The sequence below is a fragment of the Caloenas nicobarica genome, chromosome 2 (assembly GCF_036013445.1).
Source record: "Caloenas nicobarica isolate bCalNic1 chromosome 2, bCalNic1.hap1, whole genome shotgun sequence".
NCBI classification, from domain to species: domain Eukaryota; kingdom Metazoa; phylum Chordata; class Aves; order Columbiformes; family Columbidae; genus Caloenas; species Caloenas nicobarica.
Genome location: NC_088246.1, coordinates 72,800,580 through 72,828,572, shown reverse-complemented (window position 1 = coordinate 72,828,572; position 27,993 = coordinate 72,800,580). Strand labels below are relative to the sequence as shown.

Below are 27,993 nucleotides of genomic sequence, written 5' to 3'. Positions count from 1 at the left end.
TATGTGCATAAGGTTTTCTGATGATATACCTAGTTTAAGAATTATTAACTCTTCTTCCCAGATTTTAACTGATTCTTTTAACTTTTACCTGGTATCTTGGTTTGAAAGAGCAAGAGCATTTGTGACCGTCATTGACCCAGAAAAGAATAAATTTTTGATGTCACTTCTTGAAGACTTCTTTGACTCTGCATTGGTACGTATGTGCATCAAGAGGGCAGAAGGGTTGCCTTTATTGGATAAGAAAGCCATTATTAACGAACAGCTTTCTGTTTAAAAAATTAATAGTTACACAGACCTTGTGCTCTAGGGCTAAGCCTGGGCTGCTGGTGGGGATGGGCAGTGCCCAGGAGCCTGCTCTGGGCTGGCATTAGGCTGAGATTGGATGCACCTGGGAGAAGCTGCCATGGGGCTGCAGTGTTTTCTAACATGAAGCAAAGTCTTTGTTTTTGTAGGAAAATGTACAAGATGTTGTGATGCATTTTGTAAACAAAAGCTTTTGTGCTGAAGCCCTTGTTGAAAAATAGAAGTTACTGCCACCACTGAGTTGCACCTGATGTGCAGATGGTTTTGCCAAGGTGGTCCTGGCAATTTGTTTGCGTGATGTTTGAAACAGCTGTTTTAAGGAATAATCTGAGCTGCTCACAATTTGCATTTAGACTTTGATTTTAAATATTCATAACTTTAAAGGTATTGGAAGCCTAGCAATGTAAATTTTCAGTAGGAAAAATGCTTTTAGCTTCTTTCCCCAAGCTGAAACTTTGTGCATCAGAATTTTTTTTCTTTAGGAGACTTGATTAAAGATATTTGAGCAAAATGAAATTTTCTTCTTGCCCTACTAACCACATTGAAATTATATGAAATAATCTATGGGTTGTTTATTTGTCAAGATTTGATTTCTTTGTCTTCCTGGCCCATTTCTTCCATATATTTTCACTGTGGAGGATTGAAGTGTTGTTTTATTTGTGGGGTTTTTTTGGTTTGTGCTTGTTTGGGTTTTCTTAAAATTTATTTCTTAAACACTCTCCAGGTACCATATGTTATGATATCTAATACTGCAGCATGTAAACATAAAATGTATTTTTACATAGGCCCATATATGCAATGAAAGTAACAAAGCAATGCCACAATGTGGGTTTTCCTGGGAACCTGAGGGCACTGCACTCTTGAGCACTGATGAAATCCCCAGGGGGAGTGGGCGCTTCACTCCCTTTACCATTTCTGCATAATGCCAACCTGTATCATCGGGGTGACCATACATGACATACTTGTAACAGGTGGCACTGCTTTTTCTGATGTGGGTACAATGATTTTTTTTTTTTTTTTAAATGCTATTTTAGCCCCTGAAAGGTGTGACTGTGGGGGCATAAACACCTCAGCATTTTGACTACTGCTCTTCTTGGGTTGTGGTGTGTTAACAAAGGCTTCCTTTACTTTTTCCATCAGGTGATTTGCAAGTGCAGCAATGAAGGTCAGTATTTTTTTTTTTCTCTTCCTCAATATCCTGAATCTCAGTTTCAGGAGCACATTTCTTAATTCCGTTTGAACAGAAATGCTTTCTCTTCTCCCCTCCATTCCCTGCCTCCTCCTCTCTTTGATGTTTTCTTTAAATCTTCCTGCTAATTTCTGTCCAGTTAATGCTCACTAACACTTCAGAGCACAAACACTTTTAGTCTTTCTCTTTGTTTGCTGGTTTTGAGTATGCTGAACAAAGATAATAATCTAGCTGTGATATCTTGTTTAAATGGTCAGCATCAAGTATTTCACTTGGTTGGAGTACATGGTGCTTCTAAAAGGATCGTGAAGCTAGACAGTCTGCTCTTGCCTATCTTTCCCTAGTGGCTTCAGATGTTATTCCCTTGCTGAAGGCAACCACCTCTGCGGAACAGTGTGGTAACTTCTTCAGCCCTCCTGACTAGGCGGAGGGATGTTTGTCGATCTTTCATTTCAGTGGCAAGATTTCGACTGTGACTGCAGCAGCATTTCCATTAGGGCAGGGGAGCAGGTGCTTGAAAGGAATAAGTGTCTGTGTGGTCAGACATCCAGGCTCACAAGTCATGTAAAAACAAAGGATTACACTGTGGGCTGGGTGACTGGAGCTTATTCATCCTTGTAGCTTATTCTAGTGGGAGCAGAGTGGGCACAAGCATGTTCAGGTTAATATGCTAGTGGTTTGCTCTGTTGACTCTGTCAAAAGCTGTATATTACAGTTTTATCTGTTGCGGTTAGCACCTACCTCACAGAGTCACAGAATGTTAGGGATTGGAAGGGACCTCGAAAGATCATCTAGTCCAATCCCCCTGCCGGAGCAGGAACACCTAGGTGAGGTTACACAGGAAGGCGTCCAGGCGGGTTTTGAATGTCTCCAGAGAAGGAGACTCCACAACCCCCCTGGGCAGCCTGTTCCAGTGTTCCGTCACCCTCACTGAGAAGAAGTTTCTTCTCACATTTAAGTGGAACCTCTTGTGTTCCAGCTTGAACCCATTACCCCTTGTCTTACTGTTGGTTGTCACCGAGAAGAGCCTGGTTCCATCCTCGTGACACTCACTACTTTCTCCTTTCTGTCTCTATTTAAATAGCTACCCAGGTCAGCAGTTAAAATAATTGAAGCCTTTTTTTACAGAGGAGTTACCAGTTCCCTTTTCTGTCTAGGATTAGATGGTTGGAAGCTTTGTTTTAAAATGAATCCCCAGCTGGGATATTTTTACTCCTTCAACACCACAAACTGGAGTTGCTTCGCCTGTCTTTTATACGGAGACCAGCTCATTACCAGGTGTAACCTTTCAAACAATTTTTCTAGGGAAGAAAGAACTGGTGAATTTATTTCTACCTGAACTAGGGAATCTAGTGACAGAAGCAAATATTTGCTGTGCTCTGCGGCAGGAGGTAAGACTCCTAGGAGAAGAAAGTACAGATGCTTGTGCACAGAAGTGTGTGTAATTAGATTAAAGATGTGAGAAACATTAGTAAATCCTTTCCCTTCTTGTTCTGCCCCTTCTGTGTGGGGAGAAAGGCTTTGAGGACTCTCAACTCTATACTTGACAGTGTCTCACGGGAGGAGAGAAAGAAATTCCCTCTGTCTGAAGAGATGTGCTCGCTCACGTAAGTGATTTTTTTCCCTCCAACTCCTGTAGCTAAATGCCATCTTCCCTGCAATGAGAGTTTAAGTTATTTCCACTTAAATTCATTGCATTATGTTTTTTTTTCAGGAAAGACCTTGCAAAAACTATACTGGAGGTTGGTGGTAAGAAGTATTTAGTGGTTATTCTTATGAAGGTGGGGTTCTCTGGCATTGCTTCCTCTGCTTATTTATTATAGATAAATCTAAATTATTTCCTTGTCAAGAGTTAATTTTTGGGGGAGGAAAATCAGTCAGATGGTACTTTGAGAAAATATTAATCAAAAATTGTTAAATGCAACAATGCATTAGTTCTTTCTGGTCAGTATTCATAATTTGTATTAACTAATAAGAAAAGCTAAACTGGTTTACATAGAAAGGTATTTAGATCAGCTTTATGTACGTGTTTACTAAGTACACTGGCTGTTAGTCTTTAAAAAATAAATGTTAACTACTTTGTCATGATGCGGACAAACTTTGGTTATGAGATTTATAGCTTTTTGAGCAAAATATTTTTTGTTTTCTCCTAGTAATAACACTTTCTAGGGTATTACCATGATACATGAAGTATAATCCTAGTGAGCCGGCGATGAGGCTTTGCTCTCATCCCCTCCCTTGTTCCCAAGAACATCTCCTGACACATGCATGTGTACCTTGGTTAGGAGTGCTCCCCACCTCGACCTCACTGTGCTGGGGGTAGCTGAGGGCGGCCGGAGCCAACGCTTGGCTGTTACCTTCTGCTGTTGTCCTAGGTGAAGCTGGAGCTAGCTGATGAATATGGCTCTGCAGTGTATTTGTGCAAGAGTAGCAATGCTATAACGCTCTGTTATGCTGGGGGGGGAATATTTATCCTGTGCTTATGTTTACCACATAGATTATGACCTTCAGGTTGCCCTTTCAGAAGCACTTTGTAGGTTAATGACCAAAAAATGGAGGGATGACCTTGTTCACCACTGGTTTGAAGATAACTATCTTGCTGAAGCTTTCAAAGAGATCAAGGATAGAGAATTTGAGACGGTGAGGGCCCTTATTTTGAAAACAACATACTTCACAAGTCTGTATAGGGGCTAGTTTTGGTTGAGTTCAGTCAGAATGTCCTTGTAAGAAGTTCCTACTTCTTACAAAAAAATCAGTTTCTACTGATTTTTGTAAATACCTGAAGTTATTTAGCTGGTTGCGGATAGATTGTTTGTTTGTTTGTTTGTGTTGTGGTGTTGGTTTTTTGGTGTGTGGTTTTTGTTTTTTTTTTTTTGGGGGGGGTGGGAGGAGGTGGTGTTTTATATTTACCAGATTAAGAAAAAAACCCAAAATAGTAAAATAGCTCCAACTTCCAAGTTGTTTCACTTCTAAAACATAAATAAATTCATGTTTGTGGTTTTTGTTTGGAGGTTTGCTGGTCATAACTTGAGTCGAACCATTTGTAGCAACTTGAGCATTTCTTCCCCAGTGGCCTTTGGCATCACGCTGACTAGTTAAAAGCTTATAACTGGAGTAGCCTAATAAAACAAATATTTGCAAAAGAAATGTAGCCTGTTTTTTTAATAAGATATCATTTGTCTTGAAGGACTGCAGAAAATTTCTTAACCAGCTAAATGAAAGGCTTGGGGATGACAGAAGGTAAGCTGTGAACCAACAGACTAAACTGGTGCAATCAGTACTGGAAGGGGGAAAAACTAGGATTATAAACTTACTTGGGTTATATTTAAAAAAATTATACCACATGTGAATAATTAAGTTCTTAAGAAAGATTATTCATTTTAACTGTGGTTCTCTTGAAAGTAAAATCAAGGTATACAATGCATCACTACTAAAATACTATATTCTCTAAGCTTTTCCAAGCTTAATTTACTTCTAGGAATTTATTAATTATTTTTTAAATTTATTAATTTATTATTTATTATTGATATATTAATTCTTTTTAAAAATTTATTAATTCTTTTTTGAACAATAAGGTTAGTAACCAATCTTAATGATTTTATCTTTCATAATGTCAGACTCCAATGTTGAATATATCATGTGAAGTCTGCTTTTCTTCCAGAGTCTATTCATTTCCTTGTAGATCTGCTTTTGCTGACATGAAAGAGGTAATAGTCCTTAATACTGTGACACCTTCCCCACAGTGTTACTGCTGTTAAAATGTTGCTTTCTCTGATATATATTTTTTCTTTTTTCCTCATTGTTTTTTGTTAAAGAGCTTCATTTCCTAGGATGTAAAGTGTAATCTATTCTAGTTGGAAATTTTGCTTGTGTGTCACATAGTTCCCAACTTACTGCTGCTGACTTTGCTTTCGTATCAGCCAAATGATAGAGGCGAAGCTTCTCTTCCTGGTGGTGACAGAAGAGAGATCTCTCAAAGGAAACAGGAGGACAGGGCAACTCTGATTCCTCCAGCAGAGCTGCTCCCAGACTATCAGAAAACAAGATTAGCCTGATGCCTGTGCAGGAGAGGTCATAGTTACAGATCCTGCAGCTTGCATTAATGGTCTTTAAGCAAACATAGATGCGGAACTGTTCCTGACAGTTGTATTGAGTCAAAACCAAGTCGATGGAAGCTGGTTCCACTCCTTCTGCTTATTTGAAGTGCTCAGAAACACAGAAAACTTTCACAGGCTCTTTCCTGCCACAACATGCGAGCGTTTGTGTATCACCTTTCCCTTGGCTGGCATAGAGGGATGTCTGACTTTGTGGGTATGGTTGGGTGAGTGGTAGGCGGGCAACTCACAGCTTGATCCCAACTCTTTATTTCTGTAAGGTATGCATATGTGTACACACATATGTAGGGCAGCTTTTTTCCAATTTCATCTTGTTAAGGAAAACTGAGAATGAGATGGCAGTTGTGGGTGTGGTGTGTGTGTTTGGTATGGTTGTGGGTGGTTTTTTTGTTGGGTTTTTTTTTTGTTTGCCTTTTTTTTTTTTTCTGCGAATGGCAGCGCCGTTCTTGTGCTTCCCCAGGTGAAGAAGCCGTCGGATGAGAAGCTGGAGGAGTTCTGGATTGACTTCAACACCGGCAGCCAGAGCGTGACTTTCTATGTGGACAGTAATGAGGTAAGAGCAAAGCCCAGGTGGCCTTGGGTTAGATATCTAGTGCCTCAGAGACCTGCTCAGCCCTTTCTGATGCAGTGATTTTGGTTTTCAAAGGGTGCTCTTTGGGACTCTGTGCGGCTGTCGAAAGACGCGGTCAGCAGTTACAGCCTGAAGGGTAAGGTTTTCCAACCAGCGTTATCCTCTGTTTGGCTGTGGGTCCACAAGACACGTGGAGCCAACCTATAAATCTCACCATCACTGCGGAGAATTCTTGTGTCTCCCCTCTTTCCTTTTGTGCACTTTGGTCACCTTGCACCAGCTCTGCTTGTCTGACTGTCTGTGAGCCCATTTAGCACAATAACCTTCCCTTCCTGCCCAAGCAGGACATGTTGAGGGGTCATTTATAAATGTGCCAGGAAACAGCATAATCATCTAGGCCCAATGAGAAAGAAATGAGTGAACAGAGTAATGGGAAATGTATGGGCAAGATGCAAAAGAGACTTTAAAAAAAAAAAAAAAACAAAACAACACTTATTTCAGTGTTTTTTGGGAGTGACAGACTAAATGTCTTTCTCTAAAAAAGCCCTTTTTTTTTTTTTTTTTTAAATGCAGAGGATGATGGAGAAAAGGTTGTTAAAATTTATATGAAAATTCCTGCGACTCTTAACAAAACAGAAGCAACAAAAATCAAAATATCTTTCAGTGCTGAGTTTGAAATCTTAAGTATACTTAGAAAAGTCCTGGGAGATGAAAAAATGATGGTAAGCTCTTAGTATGAGGGGTTTTTGTTTTTGTTTGGTTTTTGGTTTTTTTGTTTGTTTGGTGTTTGTGTGTTGGTTGGTTGGTTTTTTGTGTGTTTTTTTTGTTGTTGTTGTTTTTTGTGTGTTTTTTTTTTTCCTAAACTATATTTTACTTCATATACACTTTGCAAAAACATTCAGTGTTGTGTGTTTTGGTTTTTTGTTTAAGTGTCTGTTTATTATGTGTCTGTCTTCCCCTTGAAGATTTGTGACTCTCTGTACAGGTGTTCTTAGCTTTGGCCTGAGAGAGAGATTAGAGACTTGAGGAAATAAGTTTCAAGGGACTCTGATTTATGGTTTAGAAGCTGGAAGGTTAAACTGGTTTGTTAATAAATTCAGTATGATATGATTTTGCTGAGGTTGTGAAATAGGAAATAAAGCCTATGGCATGTAATTGCATAACTTGGAGTGTAAACATGCTCTTACACTAGCTCGAAGTGTTACATTGTGCAGGATGAGCAAATTGTGACACAAGAACCTGAACAAGAGAAAAGGGATGCTGCAAGACACAAATCTTAGATTGACTTTGTAGATAGTACTTCTAGTTTAAAAGTAGAGTACTTTTGAAACTTCAAGGTTTTTATAAGCTAATATAAAGACATGTGGGATGTGGATGTGCTGTGGTGTTTAATTTTTTTTTAATAAATGTTAATATGGTTATTTTTTTTATACTTTTGATTTATCCACAGGGTTTGCAGAAAACCTTACATGACAGTAAATAGACATAGTATAGCATCTGTCATTTATCCTTGTAGGAGCTGAGACATTTCCAAATGGTCAACTCAACTAGCATCCAATGATTTGCCAGTGATTTTTTGCTGGTGATTAATAACTATTAGTTTTGTTATTAAGTACCTGACTTTACTAGATAATGGTTCTACTTTTTTTATGGTCACTTTCACATAAGATTAATTCACACCAACAGATAAATGTGTCTGAAGAGGAGTCCATCCATGCTGGGAAGCAAGTCAAGCAGATTGAAGCAGGTGGACTTTTAAATTATTATTTTATTACATTTAAATTATTCCAATTTAATATCAGCATGCATGGTTCCTGGTCTGGCTGTGCTGTGCAGGTGCCTGTGGGGGAGACTCCCCGCAGGAGGGGACAGTGGCATCTGTGTCCATGAAAGCACAGGTCCTCTGATGGACCAGTGCTTGCACCTTGGCACTTTAATGTGCTCACTCTCCTCTGCACAGCGGGTGTGTGGTGGTGCAGCTTCTACCAAGGATTCCTTCAGGGAGGTGACTTCTCTTTCTTTCTGACAACATGATCTGACGGGAGGGTATTTGTCTCTTCTCTCAAGCAGCAATTGATAGGACGAGAGGAAATGGCCTCAAGTCGTGCTGGGTAGGTTTAGATTGGGTATTAGGAAAAAATTCTTCATGGAAAGGGTTGTCATTGAAACAGGCTGTCCAGGGAAGCAGTTGAGCCACCATACCTGGAGGTGTTTAAAAGACATATAGATGAGGATCTTAGGGATGTGGTTTAGTGCCGGAGTAAGGTTAATGGTTGTACTCAATGACCTTGATGGTCTCTTCCAACCTACATGATTCTATGTGATGGGGAATGGTGTGCTCTGGTCCCATTACCCCACACAGAGCAGATGATGCCCTGGAGATACTGGGGGCTGTTGTTCCCAAGAGGAAGAGAAAGTAGCTCCTTCCTGTCCTTCTGCCCTGCTTTGAAATTCTTCCCACCAAAGCTGTGACCCACATTTTAAGGAAAAGCTGTTTTCAGCACAAAAGCAAGAGGCACGCATGATCAAAATTTGTCTTAAACAGGAAATGTTTCCTCAGCTCAATTTCAGTATCAAATGACTCAGGAGGTGGCTTTTTTTTGTATAGTGATCTTTTATCTTTGAAGGCTGGGATATGTCCTCGCTGCAAAATTTCCTGTACTTCAGTTTTTAAAGTGATTATTTTTTGTGTGGTTTATTGCTTAGTGTAATTTGCTTAACAGATCTTTCCAAGTATTCTAAGGCAACGGACTCACAGCTCTCTTTCTACTCTTACCACCTACCGTCTCAGCAAATGAATCACAAGTTTGAAGAGTCCTTAGGTAGCGTTCTTTCTGGGCTTGTGTTAAAAGCAAATTTTTACTTTCCTCTTAGTTAGTGTATGTTTCAGATTCCTCTAGGTGAATACTCAGAAGGGCTACTTTCAGCTCTAGATGTTTGAGACGGTAACTTCTCCAGTAGTCCTTCCCATTTCCTCCCAGTTACAACCCAAAAGGAGCTAAAATGGAAGTCCTCCAGATTATGGAGGTGCAGGTGAGGGGGAAGCCCATTCATCAGTGTCCACCATTAAGCATACACAGAAGTACAAGGTGGGTACTACTTCATGGAGCAATCAAGGAGTACGAAGGGCAGAAGGTAGTTCATCTGTAGTGAAATGTTTTTTTCAGTGGCTGGTAGAGATTCAGTGCAGGGAAACAGAAGTGGCGGAAGGCCCCGCTGGTCTGTTGCTTTAGCTGGACACAAAGGGTTGTTTCATGTCTTCCAGAGCTAAGAATCAAGGTAGTAAGAAGATGATAAACTTATACTTTTTTTTTGTATTATGAGGGGCTTAGAAAGGGGCAGGCTGAAGATGCTGGTTTATTTAGAATTGCAGTTCTGCACTGGCTAATTTGGAGATGTTTGATATTTTTGTTCTATTAAACATGATCTTGAGATGGTTGTGCCCATTATGATAAGTTGTACTGTTATGCTTTTATGCAAGTGTGTAAGAATGGAAAGGGAAGTGTGTGTGTGTGTGTGTGTGTTCAGTTACTGCAATGACATTCTCACCCCATTGCTCTTCTACAGTGATACCAGAGTCAACTGATCCACAGCAGGGGAAAGATCCTTCAAACTCTGAAAACACAGAGACTCTATCAGACAAAGCCTCTCAGCACAGCCAGCAGTTAACAGGCACTGTAGCAGTAAGTGTTTGGTGTATGGTGAAACAGCTGTTGTGCCCCTTTCCCCCCTTAATCTAGTCTGCTTTTTTTATATGTGTGGTTAAAACCTGTTTTCAAAGAAAACAAGTTTGTACCCAGATCTGACAATGTTTTCAAACTTCACCTTGTATCAGTGGGAAGTCAGCATGCATACTTTCCTCCAGAGCTTCAATTTTGGAAAAACTGAACTGCTTTAAAAACAAAGGAAAAAAAGTCTTACTCTCTCTTAAAAGGGGATAGTGGGATGCTCTTAGTAAGAAGGTCATAGTATCATTTACAGATAAGCTAAAATATCTTTGTGTGGCTAATGATGAGCTTGTCGTCCAGCTGTTGCCATAGGCTAGCACTGAAAGCCTCTGTTCCTAAAAGAACCCTACTTCTTTATTAGTCATATGCATGTTCTGTTCATGATTTCATGTCTCTGAGCAGAAAATGGTTAACTCTGGTGTTACCGTGACTACAATGAGCCAGCAGACTGATGTGGAAGATACTAACCAAGGCTCAGGTCAGGCATGGATCCCTTCAGTTCCTTAAGTCTGACCCAGTTAAGTGTCACTCAGGTGACATGGTGAAGGCTCTGCTTTTGTAGGCCTTACAGAAAAAGCAGATAAAGCATTTCATAGTAGCTGCAGAGGGTGAAGCTGTAGTTTCCTTGCCTCCTTCAGCAAAAAAGTCCAAAACTCCATCTCCAAGGATGAAAGCTAAGCCTAGGTGAGTGTCTTGCAAAGAAAAAGTTGCAAGGTGTGCTTTTTGTTTATTTTGTTTTCCCTCCCCTGGGGTTTTAAAGCATGTGATTGAGGTTTATTCCATCAATTATTAAATGAAAAAAAAGATTCTGTTGTGCCACCTTGGCTAGCAAGGCTGGTTGCCCAGAGTTACAGCACTTTGGAGTTGAAAAACAGTTTGGTTACTGGCTTGGCTGCTACACTGACATGACTTTTTTCTTTCTCATCATTGATTTAATCCAAATATAAGATGAACATACAGCTGTATGGCAAACATTTTGACTTCAGCTGTGTAACTGGAGCTCACCAGATATGTAGCTACTCATAATGAGGACCATGAATTTTGTGAAAGATCATGTGAATTTGAGTTCATCTTGGCATTAGTAATACTTTTTTTTCAGAGCTTTGCAGCACAGCACTTCTCATAGTTAATGAGTTGGACTTCTGTAGAGCTACCACTTAGCTTTCTTCCCTACATGCCTTTAAACCACTGCTTTGATGGTAATTGGTGCAAGTGGTGTTTTTTTTTCCTTCTTAGTACTTCACAAACCGATTCTTTGCGCTTTAAATGAACAGCCCCTCAGCACTGCATTCCCCTCATGTGTCCTCTTGTTCCCAGTGAGAAGCCACTAGAAGAACAACCAATGGAGGAGTCAAAGCCAAAGGTATGTTTGCCTTGGGGCCCACCTGAGTGAAAAGACATGGGGCAGGGAAGAGATACTCTGGTGGAGTTGCAGAAGAAAACTAGGATGGGTTGACCCATTCCTGCCCTTGAGTGGTGTCCTGAGCCCATGGTAACATGGTGCCATTTAGCACCAGGAGCAAGCTGCAGAGGCAACAGCTGCCAACCTCATTCTAACATGGCCCAACCAAGTAATTCAAGCTCAGCTGAGTTTATTCAGCATATATACCCGCTGGGAGCAGTGTGCTGTGCTTGGGTCCAGGAGCGTGGTCTGTGGGCAACCAGCCTGGCCCTGTGTGGGACAAACTTGCATGTTGCAAGGCTTATGCACGGTCTGCAAGAGCAGTAGTTTGTTTCCTGAATGGAAGCAAATCTTGGAAGTCTACAGACAGGTTTATACAGTTGTATATCTGACCTCTAATGATCCTCTCACATTAGATCTCTCTGTACTCCTGGCATAGGTGCTTGCAACCTGGGTAAACTAGCAAGTGACTGAGACCTATCCGTAGTTACGTTTCTTATGCAACTTGAACACTTAAATTTCTGTTGATATGTCCAGGTTTACATATCCAGGTACTAGGTTTAAATAGATTTTTTTAAAATTATTTTTTAACTAACAGTTCAAAGGTTTTGTAACACTTGCCCACTGCACAATGAACTCAAAGCTTTTGAACTACTTCTTTCTGTATTCTCATCCCTTTTGGCTACCCAGTTTCAGCTCCAGGACTCTCATACTTGAACCTGGCAGGAACAATTGCAGCTGGATGGTTGTTGTGATAGGAGAAACAAAGTTTCCTGGCACTCCTTATCTCTGCTTTTAGCAGCATCTAGGATAAGAACGTGACTCTGTGTATCATGGTTTTAGATCCTGCAATTCTTTTCTTTCCAGAAGGATGCTACCCGGGTAACAAGAAACAGAAGAAAAAGTTTGGCCAAGCAGAAGACTGAAGGCAGGTATGACACACAAGCCCTGTGCCCATGCAGGGTCTGGTGTACCAGGTGGTTTTAGACCATTTCTAGCACTAATGGGGGGAGGGTAGTGCCCACAGTGTGGGCTGTCTGAACAGAACAGACAGCAAAACAAGCAGGAGACTATGGAGGGTCATAACCTGTCTCACTGGGAAACTTTGGGTCCCCAAAGCAATAAAGACTTCAGAAACCAACTCTGGTCTTCCAGAATGCCCTTACCTCTGATACTGTCACATTGGCTTTTCCACTTTTCCTCACCCAAGTACAATCCTCACATCCTCCAGTGAGTTAAGTGATGAGTGGCAGCTTCATTCACAAATACCTAAGCTTTTTCTGATATTGTCCCAGTTTTTCAGGACCTCATGCTCTAGAGTTTCAGGAGGGGCTCTTTCTGAGTTTGTCCCCCTCCCTTACCTGTATACATCTGTCTCCTCATGTTTGAAGCTAGTGACACTGTGGACAGAAGCACTCGAGGGTTTGCGGGCCATATGCAGCCTGTGACACTGCAAGTCTGTCTTGCGCCTTCCTCTTGTGCTCTCTCCCAAGTGTTGTGGGCAAGTCAATGTCTGCTGCTAGGCAGGAGAGCAAATGACCTGTATGTGAGGGTTCCTGCTGCAGTTCTGGCTGTTCCAGGGCTTCTTTGGGTGTCCTGCTTCAGTCTGCTGACTCTTAGCTTAAAAAAACCCTGAATGTTTAGATAACTTTTTTTTTTGATTGCTTGTAGATGATAATAGGAAAAAATTATGCAAAACTTCATCACTACAGGTTTTGGGTTTTATGATTAAATAACTTGATGCAGCAAATACTAGTGGTAAAAAAGGAGTAGAACTTCTGAAGTTTGAGATGCAGAAGGTCTTAGTTCGGTCGTTCTGCTCCCTCTAGTGTTTGACATGAAAATGAGCATTTCTTTCCTTCAGGAAGCTTTAAGGAGAAAAGCTCAGTTCTTCAGTCTTCCTATTCTTTAACTAGTAAGAAGGGGAGGCTGTAGTGTATGTTGAGCAATAATTGTAGGATTTTTTAAACAGTTACAATTTGGAGAAAGAAATAAAGGCACAGTAATTAACATTTAAAATAAATAAATGTTGGAAGAGATGAAAACAAAATCTAGATGCATACAGAGAAGCAATTAGAGAACAAATGTTAAATGCTTGAATTTTCAGAAGGAAATTAAATGGATTTTTTTTTCCTCTTAAGTGCTTCTGGAACTATCTTTTCATTCATGATTTCTTCCTACCACGTAACTATTATTAGCGACGTGGGAACAAAATGTCCACTACATAAACAGTTATAAGCTAGCTTGTTTGTATCTTTCGAATATTTCTCTTGAAATTAAAAATTTACAATTGGAAGAGTGAAAACCAAGACAGACAGTGATATAAACTAATAGAGATTAAGTAGGAAAGGAACAAGTTTATTTTTGTGTGCGTGTGTGTGTCCTTCCTCCTCTGTCCTTCCTTCTCCGTTCCTGAGAAAACAACATTTTTAGGCATAGAAAGTATTTGAGTGTTTAGTGCATAATGGAGTTTGAGGCGGGGCGGAGGGGGTAGGGAGGGACAGAAACAAACCATGTTATTCCCCTGTATTCTTAGTGTAGTTCTATAAGGTGACGCTTAATGATTGTATGTCACTGCCACATAAATGTTGTCTTGCAGGAAGGAAATCTATGACTTTGAAAACTCGGACTCTGCAAGTCATGAAAAGGTAAAGTTGAGATAGTAGCTGTTAGGACCTGCATTATGGTCCCAGCTCAGCAGCTAAAGGAGAGTAGTGACTTGAAGCAGTGGATCTCTCTTCCTGCAGGAATAGCTGTTACAGCAAAACAGGCATCTGGGAATCTGAGGTTCCTGTGTTTCCGTATGGTGTTATACAAAGAAATATTTTTTAGAGGCAGAGAGAGTGCTCATTGCTTCTCGAATCTTGTGGTGTGTACTGTATGATAAAACCAACTGCAATAGGAATTTGAGCTGTTGCTGGAGTGAGGCTGTGGGATATCTTTGCGATTGAAGCCCAACTTCTGTTTGCATTTCACTGAATATTGAAAGGAGATTGCTGAGCATCCTTCGCTTTGTACAGAAGAGACTGAAATCTGTTTTGAGCCACACTTGGCATGCTGGAAATCCCTGGTCAAAGCCAGTCCTTACAAAACTTTATTTGGAAATTCTGCTTGACTTATATTTGCAGGCTGTTAGAAAAAAATGAATAAAAATGAGTTGCTCTGCCTGCTTTGAAATTTTGACCAGTGCAGGTTTTCCCTGGAAGCTGAAAACTTGCTCCTGATGGTTTCCATTGACGTGGCTCCACTGTACAAACCCTTTGGCTTTCAGCCTCTTCCCCAGTGCTGGTGCTGTTATTATAATTCAGAGGTGATGGATGCTGAATGGGACATCTCAAATTTCCGTTCTGAACTGGAGACCGTCCAATCCTTGCTACTGCCACTGGGTGTCAGCATAAAACCCTACTTCGTGATACTGTGCCCAGCGTCCCAGCAGCCCTGTCCAAAGGCTGTCCAAGTACTTTGTGCTGCACTTGCATCCTGCTACTTCTAGTGATGTCATTGCTGAAAATGATGGGTTTTTATGATGTTATTGCTTAAAATGAGCATTATTCATAAAGCAAGGAAAAGAGAAAGTAACTCTGTTTAAGAAGACAAATGCTTGTCCATTATAATTTAGGACACTGTTTCAATCAACAAATCCCAGTCCATTAAAAATTTGAGTTTCCATGCTAGGCTTGTACTCCATTCCTTCTCTAGCCCTTCTGAGTTCTGATACATTTTAATTTTGTAGATTATTTTATGGGGACCTGCTTCTCTTTTAGGTTGCTGAAGCCAAAGGAAAGATTCTTGGCCAGAAAGCTTCCTCACAAAAGCAGAGGTACAGGATTATACATGCACCATTTATGAACCTTTTGCTCTGCGAAAGAAGAGTTCTTTGCCTTATTTAAGCTGTTTTAAGTCAGGATCAAAAAGGCTATGTGATGTTTCTAATAAAATACAAGGTGTTATAATTACACAAAAATGTACAAACGGTTTAATGAGTTATCAAGTTTTAGTAACCTTTTTATAATACTCTATGTTCCCTCCACCTGCTGTATGGACTGTAAGAGTTTCATTCATGGGCAGTTTGTGGTTGCAGAGACATAGTGATTTCAAATTGAGTCTATCTTTTTGAAACACCCTGTAGTTCCTTGCTTAGTTGCCACAGGATCTGTGAAAGTTATCAATACTAATATTTAAACATTACCTGAGAATATGGAAGTTACTAGAGAGAATAATGACTCCTGTCCACTTTACCTCTGAAATATCCCCCTTCTCTGATCATGTGCTTAAATTACTGATTTAATTTTTGAGAATTCTTGAACCCTCTGCTTTGCTTTGATGACCTACAGTTACAGCAAGCTGCCAGGGATATACCACCTCTAGGCACATAGCCTATTTTTTTTTTTTTCTTTTACAAGGTGCTAATTTCCAGATATTCCTGGATTGCTACTTTCAGAAAACAACCAAAGAAGGAAGACTTGACTACTGACTGTACATTAACAGTTTAGTCCTCCTTCTAATCTCTTAAGGAGCCCCCTGCCATTGCTATTTGGCTGTGCCTCTTCTGCACTACTGCAATGTCCTGTCGGAGCATCTGTGAGTCTAACTCGGTCTTTATGCGTTACTTGGCAGGAATTATGAAACAAGAAACAAGAATGAGGAATCAAACAAGCTTGAGAGAAGGCAGGTAGGTCGTCTTTGCTTTTTCATCCCTAGAGCCTTTGATTGCTGTGTGTATCCAACTGTATGAATCCGGTTACAACCTTAAAGAGGCTGAAGTTTAAGGCTTACCCAGCGTGGAGGTGGAGGAATGTGAGCCTCGTAGCCTCCAAATGGTCTGCTTGTTGCCACTGAAAGCAGTGCCAAGGATGCACCAGGGCTGCCAGAGCAGCGAGTGAATGTCTCTGTTCATTTTTTTCTGGCTGTGCTCTTGGCTGCAGCTCAGGCATGCGGAGGCTTCCCTCCTCGTGAGAGTTCTTTTATCTGGACACAGGAAGGAGGGAGAGATGAGGATGGAGGATACTGTAAGCCCCATGTTGGCAAAGGGCAAGCATCTGCTTCTCGAGGGTTTTTACACTGTTTGCTTGACAGTTAACTGTTGCTGTTTTGGCAGATTTCACAGCTCAGAATATTTTGAGTATTGCACTGTGGGGACGAAGAAATGGAATAATTTGGTAGTGAATGAAGGGGAACGGCTGGGGGGCTTCTGGGTGGACACAGGGAGCTGACTGAGCAGGACTCACTCTTAATAGCGTCTTTAGTCCAATTACAGGAAGCATCTTTTTTCTGAAAGCAACAATGAAAATACAAGCACTGGTCAGAGTGAAAAAAGCTGGATCCTTGACTCTCAGAAACAGCCATTGCCAAAATCCCTTGACTATACCCGAAAAAGACCCAGGGTGAGAAGCAGATTAAAAGGTAAGCTTGCTCCCCTGTTGACGCTTAGCTATCATGACATACTGCACTGCAGATAAGGAAGTGGCTGATGGTGGTTCGAGAAGGAAGATTTGGCTGAGTCCTGGTCTGAGCGGGAGAGGCCAAGCTCAAGGCCAGCAGGGAGGGGTGCCCTGTGGAGGAGGTGGATCACAGATCCTTATGCTTGAAAAAAAAAAAAAAGGTCTCCTGTCCCCTTCCCTCTGGTGAATGTATTGAGGTTCAAATGTCCAGGTGGAAATTGGGCACTCTGTGTAATGTGGCTGAAGGGCCCACGGGTGCTGAGCTGGTGGCTGCATTGGTGTTCTCGAACACAAGAGGAGGAAGATCTCTTTGGAGCTGCCATACTTTCACTGTGGAACTTTCCACTCCTCATCTCTCCAGAAATGCCATTGACTTGGGGAATAAACCTTGAAAAACCACAGTTTGCAGACCATGGTACTTTTTATATGCTGATCAGCCAATTATCCTCTGAGTGATTTACAAAATCAGATGTGGTGATCTCTGATACCATTCTTTGCTTATGCCTGACCAACAGCAAAGCTCCCCTGTGGTCATGGTCCATGGCTGTGTTGGCTGCTGGGACCTCCAAATTCAAACTAAATTGTTCTGAAAGAGTTGGGATCCCTCTGTCCCCTCATGGAGGATGAGTCTTGCTCAGGTAGCTGTTGATTTCTATAGTGATGAAAAAGCAAAAGAAAGTTGAGGGAGAAATTAGACTTTATACTCTGTTTCCGTGGGAGGAGGAGTTCTTACTCCAGTGCCAGCCTGTGCATACCAGCTGGGGCTTGGGGACCACTGGACAAGCTGCTGAGCCTGCCTCTTTTTTTGGCAACTGCTCTGGATGCAGCAAGTTGTGTACCCTTGCATCATTTAGAAGCTTTGTTAGAAAGGGATTTCCAAGCTTAATGCAAGTGTTGTGAGGTTTTCTCTTGTAAATGCCTAGAAAAACAAACTGTAAACTGAGTTAGCCATGATGCAGACCTTAACTGGGTAAGGCACACAGTCATGTTGTCAGTAATGAGTTAAGCTTGTCTCTTTGCAGTGCTTCCAATGTCTTCTGCAAGTAGTGGCAGTGATGACCAGATGAAGAAGGTAAGGAGCTGTCATACTTGTGTGCCTCAGATTTAAAAACATTACATGTGCAAAGCATGTACAAATGAATGGGAATTAAATAAATTGGTGTTATCTTTCTTCTTAAATGTTCTGATGGGCAAATTTGTCTACTAAGTGTTGCTGAAACTGTGTTGGTCTACTGGAGGCTGGGGAAACAAGGAGATATTAGGAAAACGTGAAATTTCATAGAAACAACAGTGCGTGAGGCCTAAGTTGTTCTAAAACTATAATATTTACCTGTGATAGCTGGAAAATTGGGCAGGAATTGGTGTGCTTGCTGGAACCTGCTTGGGCTGATGCAGGTGTCACTCCAACAGGAACAAATTTGGCTTTGGGGCTATACCAAGAGCTAGAGCTGCCTATTCAAATACCTGCAGAAATCCCAGTTGGGTCCTACCAGGCTGTGTCCCCACACTGTCCTCTGACCTGTCCTGCTAGATGGTGCCTTGAGAAAGCTCATGTTCTCCTTTGCATTTTGCTGGCAATCTTCAGGGTTTTTATTCCAATCCTATGCTGATGCTGAGTCCTAGTTCATGGACTGTCTTCCACTTTCAGATATAGTTCTGTGAAAACTAACTATGGATTATACTAATGGGTGAATTAGCGGACCAGGCATACATGGAGCAAAATAAAACACAATTCAGCAATGCCAGATTTTTCCAGTGCCCAGCCATTGTATACTGTGTATCAAATGTTTTGGAAAGATCCCCACATAAATACAGAAAGTTTTGGGAAAAAAAATTCCAGAGCTGGTACCTGTATTAAAAACTTTTGTTTTCTCCTGAAATCCTTTTGTTTTTTCTCTTGACTTAAAATGCTTTGGTTCTGCTTATGAAAAGCTTCATCTACTGTATGACCCTAATGGCTAAAGGGAGAACTTGCGCATTGAACTTCAGGGCACAGATCTCCTTTCATGTTGGAGGAAATTATCAGTATGTTAGGCATATTTCAAGTGTATCTCTGCTCTTAGTGTGTTTAAAACCAAACCACACTAGAAGAACCCTCTCCCCAGAGAAACAACCTAAAACCCCACTTCTGTGTAGTGATCTTTAAATAAAATACATACTTAGACTTGGTTTTGTTTTATCAGAGAGCATCAAGACAAAAAGCTCAAAAGGAGATGCTAGGGAAAAAAAGCACATCCAGCTCCAAGGGAGACGATTTGCCTACAGTGAATCTTGCTGGTATTTCTTTTTTTCTTTTTCAATGCATTAGAAAAGTTGTTTTGATATGTGTGAATGTGTGGTTTTGGGTGTTTGGTTGGTTGGTTGGTTTGTGTGTGGTAGTTTTTGTTTTTTTGTTTTCCTTTTTCCTTCATGCTTTCTTCATAAGCATTCTACCTCATAATATTTCTAGTAATTGCTATGAGGACTGGATATTGTTTGTAGAGAATATCTCTTGAGCAGAGGCTAATGAGGGGTGAAGGAATGAACTTAACTGGCAGCCAGAAGTAAAACAGCCTTTGGACTGAGTTTGAGCCACTGTATCTTCCCTGTGTGAAGTGATAAAGTGAAGTGATAAAGGAGAGGGTGGTGGTTTATTTTCTTTCTTTTTTTTTTTTTTTCCCCCCTCCCCTACATATGTCATTAAATTGAGGTTTCTAGTCAATACAGGATACAACCTCTATTGCCTGTGTTGTTTGACTGATCTCTCATGCAGATGAAACACCCTCAGAGATTGAAGGAAGTCCACTATTACTTGATGTGCCTGACAAGGGCTCTTCCAGCGATGCGGAGGCCACGCAGGTGCAGTATACAGCCTTTGAGTCTGCTCTCAGGCTACTTCTCATCTAAAAACAGTGCATTGTTTGGCTTTGCTTCCTGTAACTTGACATGTCCCTGACAACTACTCTGCAGTGCAGAGTGCGTATCTTCTTACTTTGTTGTCCTTATCTCCTTAGAAGTTTCTTGATGCATCTGGCAAATCGTCAAGAGAAGAAGAAAGTTCTAAGCGGAAGGATTCAGGTTTGTTAGTCTTGATAACATGGAAGAGCTGTTTAAAAAGTAGAAAGGGGTGTTGATGGAGTTGTCGTTATCTTTCAAGGACAAGTAGGCACTGTGCTTTTTGATATTTGAAGGATGCTTTTTGATATTTGAAAGATACTTTTTGCATAACAAATATCTTCAATTTCTCTGCTTTCTGTATTGTGACAGGCTATGGCAAGATGCTTTTATATACATTCCTGAATTCATCACTAACCCGTAAATCCTGTCCTTACTATTAGCACAGCTATTCAGACCTGGGGATTTACGAACTAGTGACTCAAAAAAAAAAAAAAAAAAAAAAAAAAAAAAAAAAAAAAGTTCGCAAAAGAGAAAAAACACGAAAACTATTTTTTAATTATTTGAAAGTGCAGCACAACTTTAACTTGCAAAATCAGTACCTCTGAAAGCTGACTTTCTTTATACCTAACAATATAGATGTAGACCATTTTATAAGCTTTCTGTAAATGGTGACTGGTGCTGATGCTTATTACTGCTGTAGCTTTTTTAGCTAAGTAGCATTTAAGGACATTTCTTTAATGGAACTGAACTTGCACAAACTAATTCAAAACTGCAACGCATTCTCTTTCTGATTGGAAACAACTGAACTTCAAGAAAGTCAAGCAGCAATGGGCTGTCTTTATCCTAATATTTCCAATGCTGATGTAGTTCTGAGCCGAGACTGTCTTAAAGTTATTATTGTGACTATGAACTGAGTCGCTGAAGCTTTAGTCTCAGGGGGAAAAAAAACATTCCCTTTCTTGTGTTCGTATTTCTGATATGTCTCTTACCTGTCCAGCATTTGCAGAATAGACCTTCACTGCACCAATACATTTGCTTAATTGTGGGGAAAGAAAAGTGCTGAAGACTTGATTTTTAACATTGTTTACTGTACAATTGGAGAGGAGTTGATACTATGCAAAGGCAGAAGGAGGGTTATGTTCAGAAATTTCAGGTGTGGTCTGTGACTGCATTTGAACACTTGCTCTTTGAACGCTCTATCTACTTCAGTGTGCTCCTCATGGTCAATCTGTCCCTGTTCTCCTGGACTCTACCACCTTCTTGCCCTATGGAGAATCCAGAGAGGTGGTTGGTCAAACACAGGCACCTCATTGAGCTCAAGAAAGTGAACAGTGAAACAAAGGGATTATTTTTTTTCAAGTTTTCCTTAAAATGTGCTCTGGAGCCTCCCTCACTGTGTTCCTAAGTGTTTTCCTGGGTTAAAAGTAATTGTGTGGGAACTCTAGTGAAGCTGCAGAAAAGCAGGCTATTACAGGTATGAATAGTTTTTCTCTCTCCTATGTATTGAGATATATATATATAGATAGATAGATATAGATAGATATATATAGATAGATAGATAGATATCTATGTTTATATATTTAAAGCAGCAGCTGAAATAAGCTCATGAACAAATGAGCATAAACAGATTGTGAGCTTGGGCTGGAAAAGAGAAGGGGAAGGAGCTGGGGAAGGGTTTTCTTTCTGGTGAGAATAGTGGGGCAAGAAATGAATTTGTCTTTAAGATGGAGATATATAGCTTTCCAGTTACCTGCATAGCACTAGGCAGTCTAGTTGCCTGCTTTTGTGAGGGAAGAAGCTTGCTGGGGAAGTCTTGTTCTGTCCTATAATTGTGATGTCAGGCCCTAAAATAAAGTTGCCTGCTTTCATACAGGACTCCAGTGGTGGCTCTTGTTTGAATAGCTGTTAGGTGTTCCTATGTACCTCATGCAAAAGAATGGGTCCGTTCTGAAATATCTATTCTCTTTCTAGATATATTAAGCGGCACTATCATAAAAAAGCCTAAATTGTCCAGTTGGGAAACAAGTAATCTGTCCTCTGACATTTCCCATAAACCAGGGAAGCTTTTTGATTCAGTAGAGAATGAAGAGGAGTTCCAACCAGGTAAAGTCAGATTGGCAATTAATGTGAAGTATTTAAATGCTTTCAGTATTTCTGTTTTGATGGAAGAAATCACAGTCATATGGAAGCTTGAAGAGGGGTATCTGTAGGGAGAATATCTTCTCCAAAATGTAGCAGAAGGCACATGGTGGCACTCCCATTGGAGACCACTTATGTAGAGATGTGAACAGCATATTTGGATTCCCTAACCACAATCTGCTTGGGAAGCTGCTCAATAGCGCTTTCAGGTCTCTCTAAATAGTGATTGTCCAGAGCTATCAAAACAAAACAACAACAACAACAACCCCAAACCAACCAAACAAACCCAAACAAACAAATAAACAAAACCAAAAAACCCCAAACCCCTACAAACAAACAACCAACCCCCCAGACAATCTGAAAAAAGCATGCAGATAATGGACAAAGTAACTGCAAAGCACTGCTAACACTGAACAGAAGGGGGTTAGGCCTTCCTTGCAACAAATAAGTAGAAAACAGGAAAAGAGTAGCCTGATTTGTTGCGGGGTTTTTTTGGTGTGGGGTTTTTTTTGCTTGTTTTTTGGTTTTTTCTCCCTTGTGCTGTGCTTTTGCCTCATTAACTGTAAATATGTTGCTCCTTGTGTTTGGTTAGTATTGTGCTGCTTCTTCCATGCTGCTTTCTAACATGTCTTTCTCGATGCATTTTGAGGCAGTTTCCCTCCTGCTCGTGAGCTCAAGAAGAGCAAGAGTCAAATTCCAGCTCTGTAACAAATGTCATTCACGTGAATGATGAATCCTTCAGTAGCAGAAGCATTTATATTCCAATAAGCCCTCCAGCACGGCACTAACTGGCATACACTCTCTCCTAGGTCAGGAAATGGATGATAGTGTGGATAATGCATTTTTTTCCAAGATGCTAAATGAAGACTTCAGTGATTCAGGGATGACTGCTGCATTTGAAAACTTTATCGGCCAACTAAAGAAGTCATTGTGGGTAATGTGTGCTCTCTTAACATGTGCACTGTGTGTGGCATTTTCTCATAGTACATGAAATTCTTTTTATCACCAGGGTAGTGAAGTAAATATCCCATCTATATAATAACAGGGTTTTTTTTGGCTGCAGCACCTCTTAGCCTGGAGCTCTTAGAAGTATTCTGCACAACCTGCATACTCCAAGAAGTGTTATGGGAGAGGTGTAAAGGAAGCTTTAGTTAGTTTGTTTTGGTTTGTTTTTCTTTTGGTCTTATCTATGTGTTGGAGTATCAGATTTGGTTAAGCTTTTTAAATACTCAGAGGGAAGGGAAAGGTAACTCAGTGTACTGACAGTGTACCTACGTTGGAGCTGTGGGTTGTTGTCCTCATGAGCATGTATCAAAAATACAAAAACTCCCTTTTGGAACACAGAGCAGTTTCACTGTGATGTAAGACTATGGAACTTTTTCATAATGAAAACCAGAAATCAATACAGGCTGCACCTGATGACTAGAACATGTTTAGACCCATAAGGACACACATGTATCTTTGAGATCAATGGTATGTGGGGGTGTTGGTTGCACAATTAGTAATGTATAAGCTGTATATTCTTGGTTCACTCAACTGTATAGACATGCTTGAGATGCAGTGCAAGCAATCAGCTGCTGCTGTTAATTTAGCTATAACAAGTAATGTGGGCATTAAACCAAGTTTAGTATTAGAGGACAGTATCTGACCCATCACAAAATCTTGTGTTTAAAAGCTTTGAACAAACCAGACACAGCAGGGCAGATTTATACTGGGTCATCACTTTGTATCATGCAAACCTGTTTATTTTGAGTTGGTGCTAGGTGTTCACACTAAACTTTTGGCACTAAATCCTTGAATCAGGGACGTAAGTGGTTGCATTTACAAATCAGTTATGACTAAAATGTACAGTTTGCATTAATGCTGATCTGAAGTGGTACTAACAAAGACCTGTTTTTATGCGGTCATTCAGTGTGGTGGAGTATGGGTGAAACTCACTTCTTTGCTGGCTGGATAGCACGACCGTGATCTGAAGTTGCATAGGTTACATAGAGGTGTGTTGGTGTAAACAGTCTGGTTGAACGGAATCAGTTCATATTTGCAGTATCCTGGCTATGTCTCATCTCCCTTCAGTTTAAATATGACTTATGATGGTTTACACTAAGCTGAACAGCAGCCCACAGAGGGGTTTGCCTTCCAGGGAAACACTTTGCAAACTAGACTTCTAGGTTTTGCCTTGGGCCATTGCCCATTCCTAATGGTGTGTCCTGTGGTTAGTCCCGGTACAAAAGGATGGAGACCACAGCGCAGAACGCCCTGAGGGCTTCAGAGAAGAATGTGTCCACCCTGCTGAACCAGATACTTGAGAGCAGGTAAGCCGTCTGCTGCTGGCTGAAAACAGCTTCAGCTGACTGTCAGTTTTGATATGAAAAGGAATACCTCTTTGTAAGTGAACCTGACAGTAAGCTGCTGCGCTTATTTTGGTTTGTAGGTCAAAATAGCTTGTGTATTGGTGTCTCTTCTGCTTTTCTGTAAGAAGAGTTTCAGAAGTGTAGCTCCTGTGATTTGTCTCACTTTTCCTTTAAGAGGAGAGTGGATAGATTAATTAACGCAAAGCAAGCAACCCTCTTGTTACACTTCGTAGCTTCTATTTCTAGGATTTTTAAGAAAAAAGACAGACTCTGATTTACTTGATGAAGTGAGGGAGAAGAAAAGTCAGGGGTCTGTTATAGACTAATTTCTGTAGATTGTTTCCATGTGCATGAAACAAATGCCAGCTATAGTGGACTTTACACGAGCTTACCAGAAAGGGCTTTAAGCAGGTCATTTTGCTTTATGAGCTGTCAAATTTCTCAGTTAGGAGCTAAATAAAAGACTCGAGTACAATAGTTATGGATTTTGTTATAAGCAAAATACAAGCACAGCCTGAGATGTAAGTCTATCAGGTCTCCATACGTATTCAGCTTGCAGGATTTAGACCAAACATAGTATGAAATAATAGCCTTTAAAACATGAAATCCCTAGTAGTGGTAGAATATCTATGAGCAGAATTTGCTTGTCATGGAGAAGTTTGTGTTCCAAAACCAAAACCAGGGCGTGTTTTGGGGTGGAAGGTAAGAGTTGATGGTGGTGAGCTGTTGCCGTGCTTTGATGTTATTAACTATGTAACCTGGAGCCAACCAGAACTATAGGATAGTGAGGACAGAGCTGTGCCCAATCCGTTCTACCCCAGAAGGGTAGTTTCTAAAATCAGTATCAGATGATGCCTTGGCATCCTACTGCTAGGGGAAAGGTAGCTAACCCAATTGAATAAGGTTATTGCTGGTTCAGATTTAGAAATCACTGGCATCTTGTGAGGGCACTGTATGTGTATATCAAACCCATGGTGGTAAAACCCATCAAAGGTTTATTTCTGCGAAGATGCTGTCTTCAGCTTGGGAAATCTCTGCTGAAATCCCCACAGGCTGGGAGACTGTGCTGGGCAAGTATTGCTCTGGGAACCCTGTTGTATGCTCTATCCTGGGCCTCCATTATGGCCTGTTATTCGAGTCAGGCTATTTAGCTAAATTAATCTTCAGTTTGAGGTAGTACAGCTATTCACATGCTCTGTGAGATACCAGAGACCAAAACTTTCCCACGTAGTCTAGCAAGGATGTTTGTTTCTGCCTAAAGGTAGGTTTGGTGCTGAGGAGTTGAAATTCACCTTGTGCTGCTGTACCTTAAAGTGTCAGACTTGTTTCTGTTCTCCATTACTAGGCTCAGTAAGCTGGACACCTTACAGAAGATTGTTGCTGAAGAGCTTGCCAATCTTGAGAAGGAAACCCAAATCTTGACAAACATGGAGAAGGATGCAGTGGTGTGTACAGCTTCTTGTGTGCCAGCCCACAAGGTACTTCTTCCCAAGTAATGGGGGTTTTCTCTGGGGCTCTTTTTAGGACTTCTGGAACACACAGTTGTTCAAACTGAATTCATTCTGCAACCAGCAAAAGCAAAGGTATGTGTCTGCCAGCTGTTCTGCATGCTCACAAGTCTTCTGATGGTTAAAGAGGGCACTAGTTGGGCTGGTGGTATTCTTGCTGGTGTATTGGGAAATATTCTGAACCCAGTATGGCATCTTTACTTGGTGTTCATTGATGGAGCTTTTGCAGCTTCATGAGGCTTTTGAATTGGGACTAGAGTGCAGCGATGGGCGCTCTGCATGGGAAGTTGTGCAGGAGAGGCATACACCTCAAGAGATCTGCACTGGAATCTGCAACAAGGTGCACCCTTTGGTCACATCTGTATTAGGGGGGTCAGAGGAGGTGGAAGGAGGTAACCATTTCCTAGATAAGAGCTACTGTTGGTGCAAATGCTGGGCAAAAAGGGGGAATCCTCAGGTTCATTTTTATTGATAAATAGCTCTGTTTAAGTTTTATCAGTGAGTACTACTGCTTCATAGATAAACTAGCCAAGCTCACTTTTCTTCCAGAATTCAGTCTGTTGATTCGGCCCTGGGTGAATCAGCAGAGAGTTTTGCCAGCACCACCCAGAATACAACGGTACGTGCAGTATGCAAGCAGCTTTGTATGGGTAGTAGACTCCAAGCTGTGGCTTGACTCAAAAGTGTTGGAAGTGAGAAAATGAAGCTGAAGTCCTGGGAGGGGAAACCTCCAGTTAGCTGATCTGTGGGGCTATTTTTTTTTTTTCATGGAACCCCTGGTCCTGATGCATGGAAAGCATCAAAAAAGCTGTGTTTGCCCTGCTAGGGACCAGGGAAAGTGGTCAAAAAGCACTTGCCTAAGGGAGGAGGTAAGGACAAGGACCATTAGGTAGTGATGCTTCTCCTGGCTTTCCTATCTTGGGGATTCCTTCATCCTGAGGCTCATTTCTGTGTAGCTAGTGACCCTTAATCCAGTTCTCTTCTGTCACTTTGTCCAACTTGCCTTTGTAGTTGTGTATTCATGACATCCTGTGCCTAGGAGATCTACACCCTAACAACACCTTGCATGCTTTCTCTCATCTGCTTTTTGGGTCTGGCAACATCTAGCCTTGATGCCTTCAAATTTGATTTCTAAAACCCAAATTTATTTATTTACCTTAGATCCCAGTTATATATTCTGTTTAAGTTCTTAAACTCTTCAGAGTCTAATCACTAGTGTATGCCCTCTTTAATTTGCGGGTTAAGCAGAATACTCTATTATCTTTGATACAATACTTAGTTTCCATCTTGTCTATACCATCATGTGTGCATGCCTATGTATATTTGCTACTGCTGCTGTTCCAGCTTTTGTGTACAGACCTCGTGGCATTGGGGATTTGGCATTCCCACAGTAAGACTAGGGGATTGCTGTGATGTGTGTTATGCCATGTGTCTGCACTGCTTGGGGCTGAGGAAAGCTCCCTGGGTCAAAGGGACAGCCATGTCTGCAGTTGCTACGGTAGACTAGACCAGGGATTTTAGAAAAGATGCTGAAAATCGAGGGCTTGTTTCCCCTTGTTGTCAAATCTGGAATCACAGACCTTTCCCCTACCACAGGTGCTCCTGATGAAGGACATTTTTTAAAGAGGGGCAGGGCTGAGGAAGAGGCAATCATATCGTGGGAGCTGTTCATTCTGCAGCACCTTGTTCCAGGCGGGATGCTTGAGAATTAAAAGCTGAGTCTAAATATGCTTCTAGGATCTTTAAAGCTCTGTTTCTTAAATGATATATGTTTGTATAAACTTTTGAAATGTTTTTCATGACTTGCTTTTTTTTCCTTCTCTGCAGTATGAACCGCCAGTGAAGAAGGCACTAGAAAACAACGTGTTCATTGTTCCTTCTGACTAGCAAACCCTTGGATTCGTTACTGCTCTTAAGATTTGAGCACATTAAGCAGCATAGAGAAGATGGTCCTGTGAAGGATATGTTAATCTATTTTTAAATGAAAAGAAGAAAAAAGTAAAGAAAATAACACTGTTATTAAGCCTTTTTTGCCTGAAAACTATACATACTGGTCAGTGGTCCAGTTTTGACTCCTGTGTTGATAACATCAAGTTTTTCTGCAAAATTGCAAGATGGGTCCATTAAATATCAAAGAAATAGAAAACGAACTAAATACCATTATTTACCCACCAAAGCTGATGCATATACTGGCTTTCTTTGAGTATTCTGCTAATACCTTTATCCAATGTAAAAGCATTAATTGATTGATTCGAAGTAAAATATTGTTTGCATAGGTTAAGTCTTCTCATTTTTCTCAAATTGATGCATTGTGCATGTCCACAAAGGTGCTCTAGAGTCCTGTATACCCTGCATGGGGCATGTTAAAA

General features: G+C 40.9%; 1 protein-coding gene across 1 annotated transcript; it reads left to right on the top strand.

The window, feature by feature from the left end:
* Position 1: 1 nt before the first annotated feature.
* SYCP2L (synaptonemal complex protein 2 like) lies at positions 2–27,511 on the top strand. Its single transcript, XM_065629842.1, has 29 exons — positions 2–193; positions 1,444–1,468; positions 2,798–2,883; positions 3,011–3,099; positions 3,207–3,241; positions 3,990–4,132; positions 4,680–4,732; positions 5,154–5,199; positions 6,068–6,160; positions 6,254–6,314; positions 6,752–6,900; positions 7,865–7,925; positions 9,746–9,861; positions 12,176–12,240; positions 13,908–13,956; positions 15,073–15,128; positions 15,926–15,980; positions 16,555–16,711; positions 17,772–17,821; positions 18,933–19,026; positions 19,502–19,587; positions 19,743–19,806; positions 21,598–21,729; positions 22,575–22,699; positions 23,983–24,077; positions 25,462–25,561; positions 25,641–25,699; positions 26,174–26,243; positions 27,452–27,511. The coding sequence occupies exons 1-29, from the start codon at positions 2–4 to the stop codon at positions 27,509–27,511; spliced, it is 2,466 nt and encodes an 821-aa protein (XP_065485914.1).
* Positions 27,512–27,993: the final 482 nt, after the last annotated feature.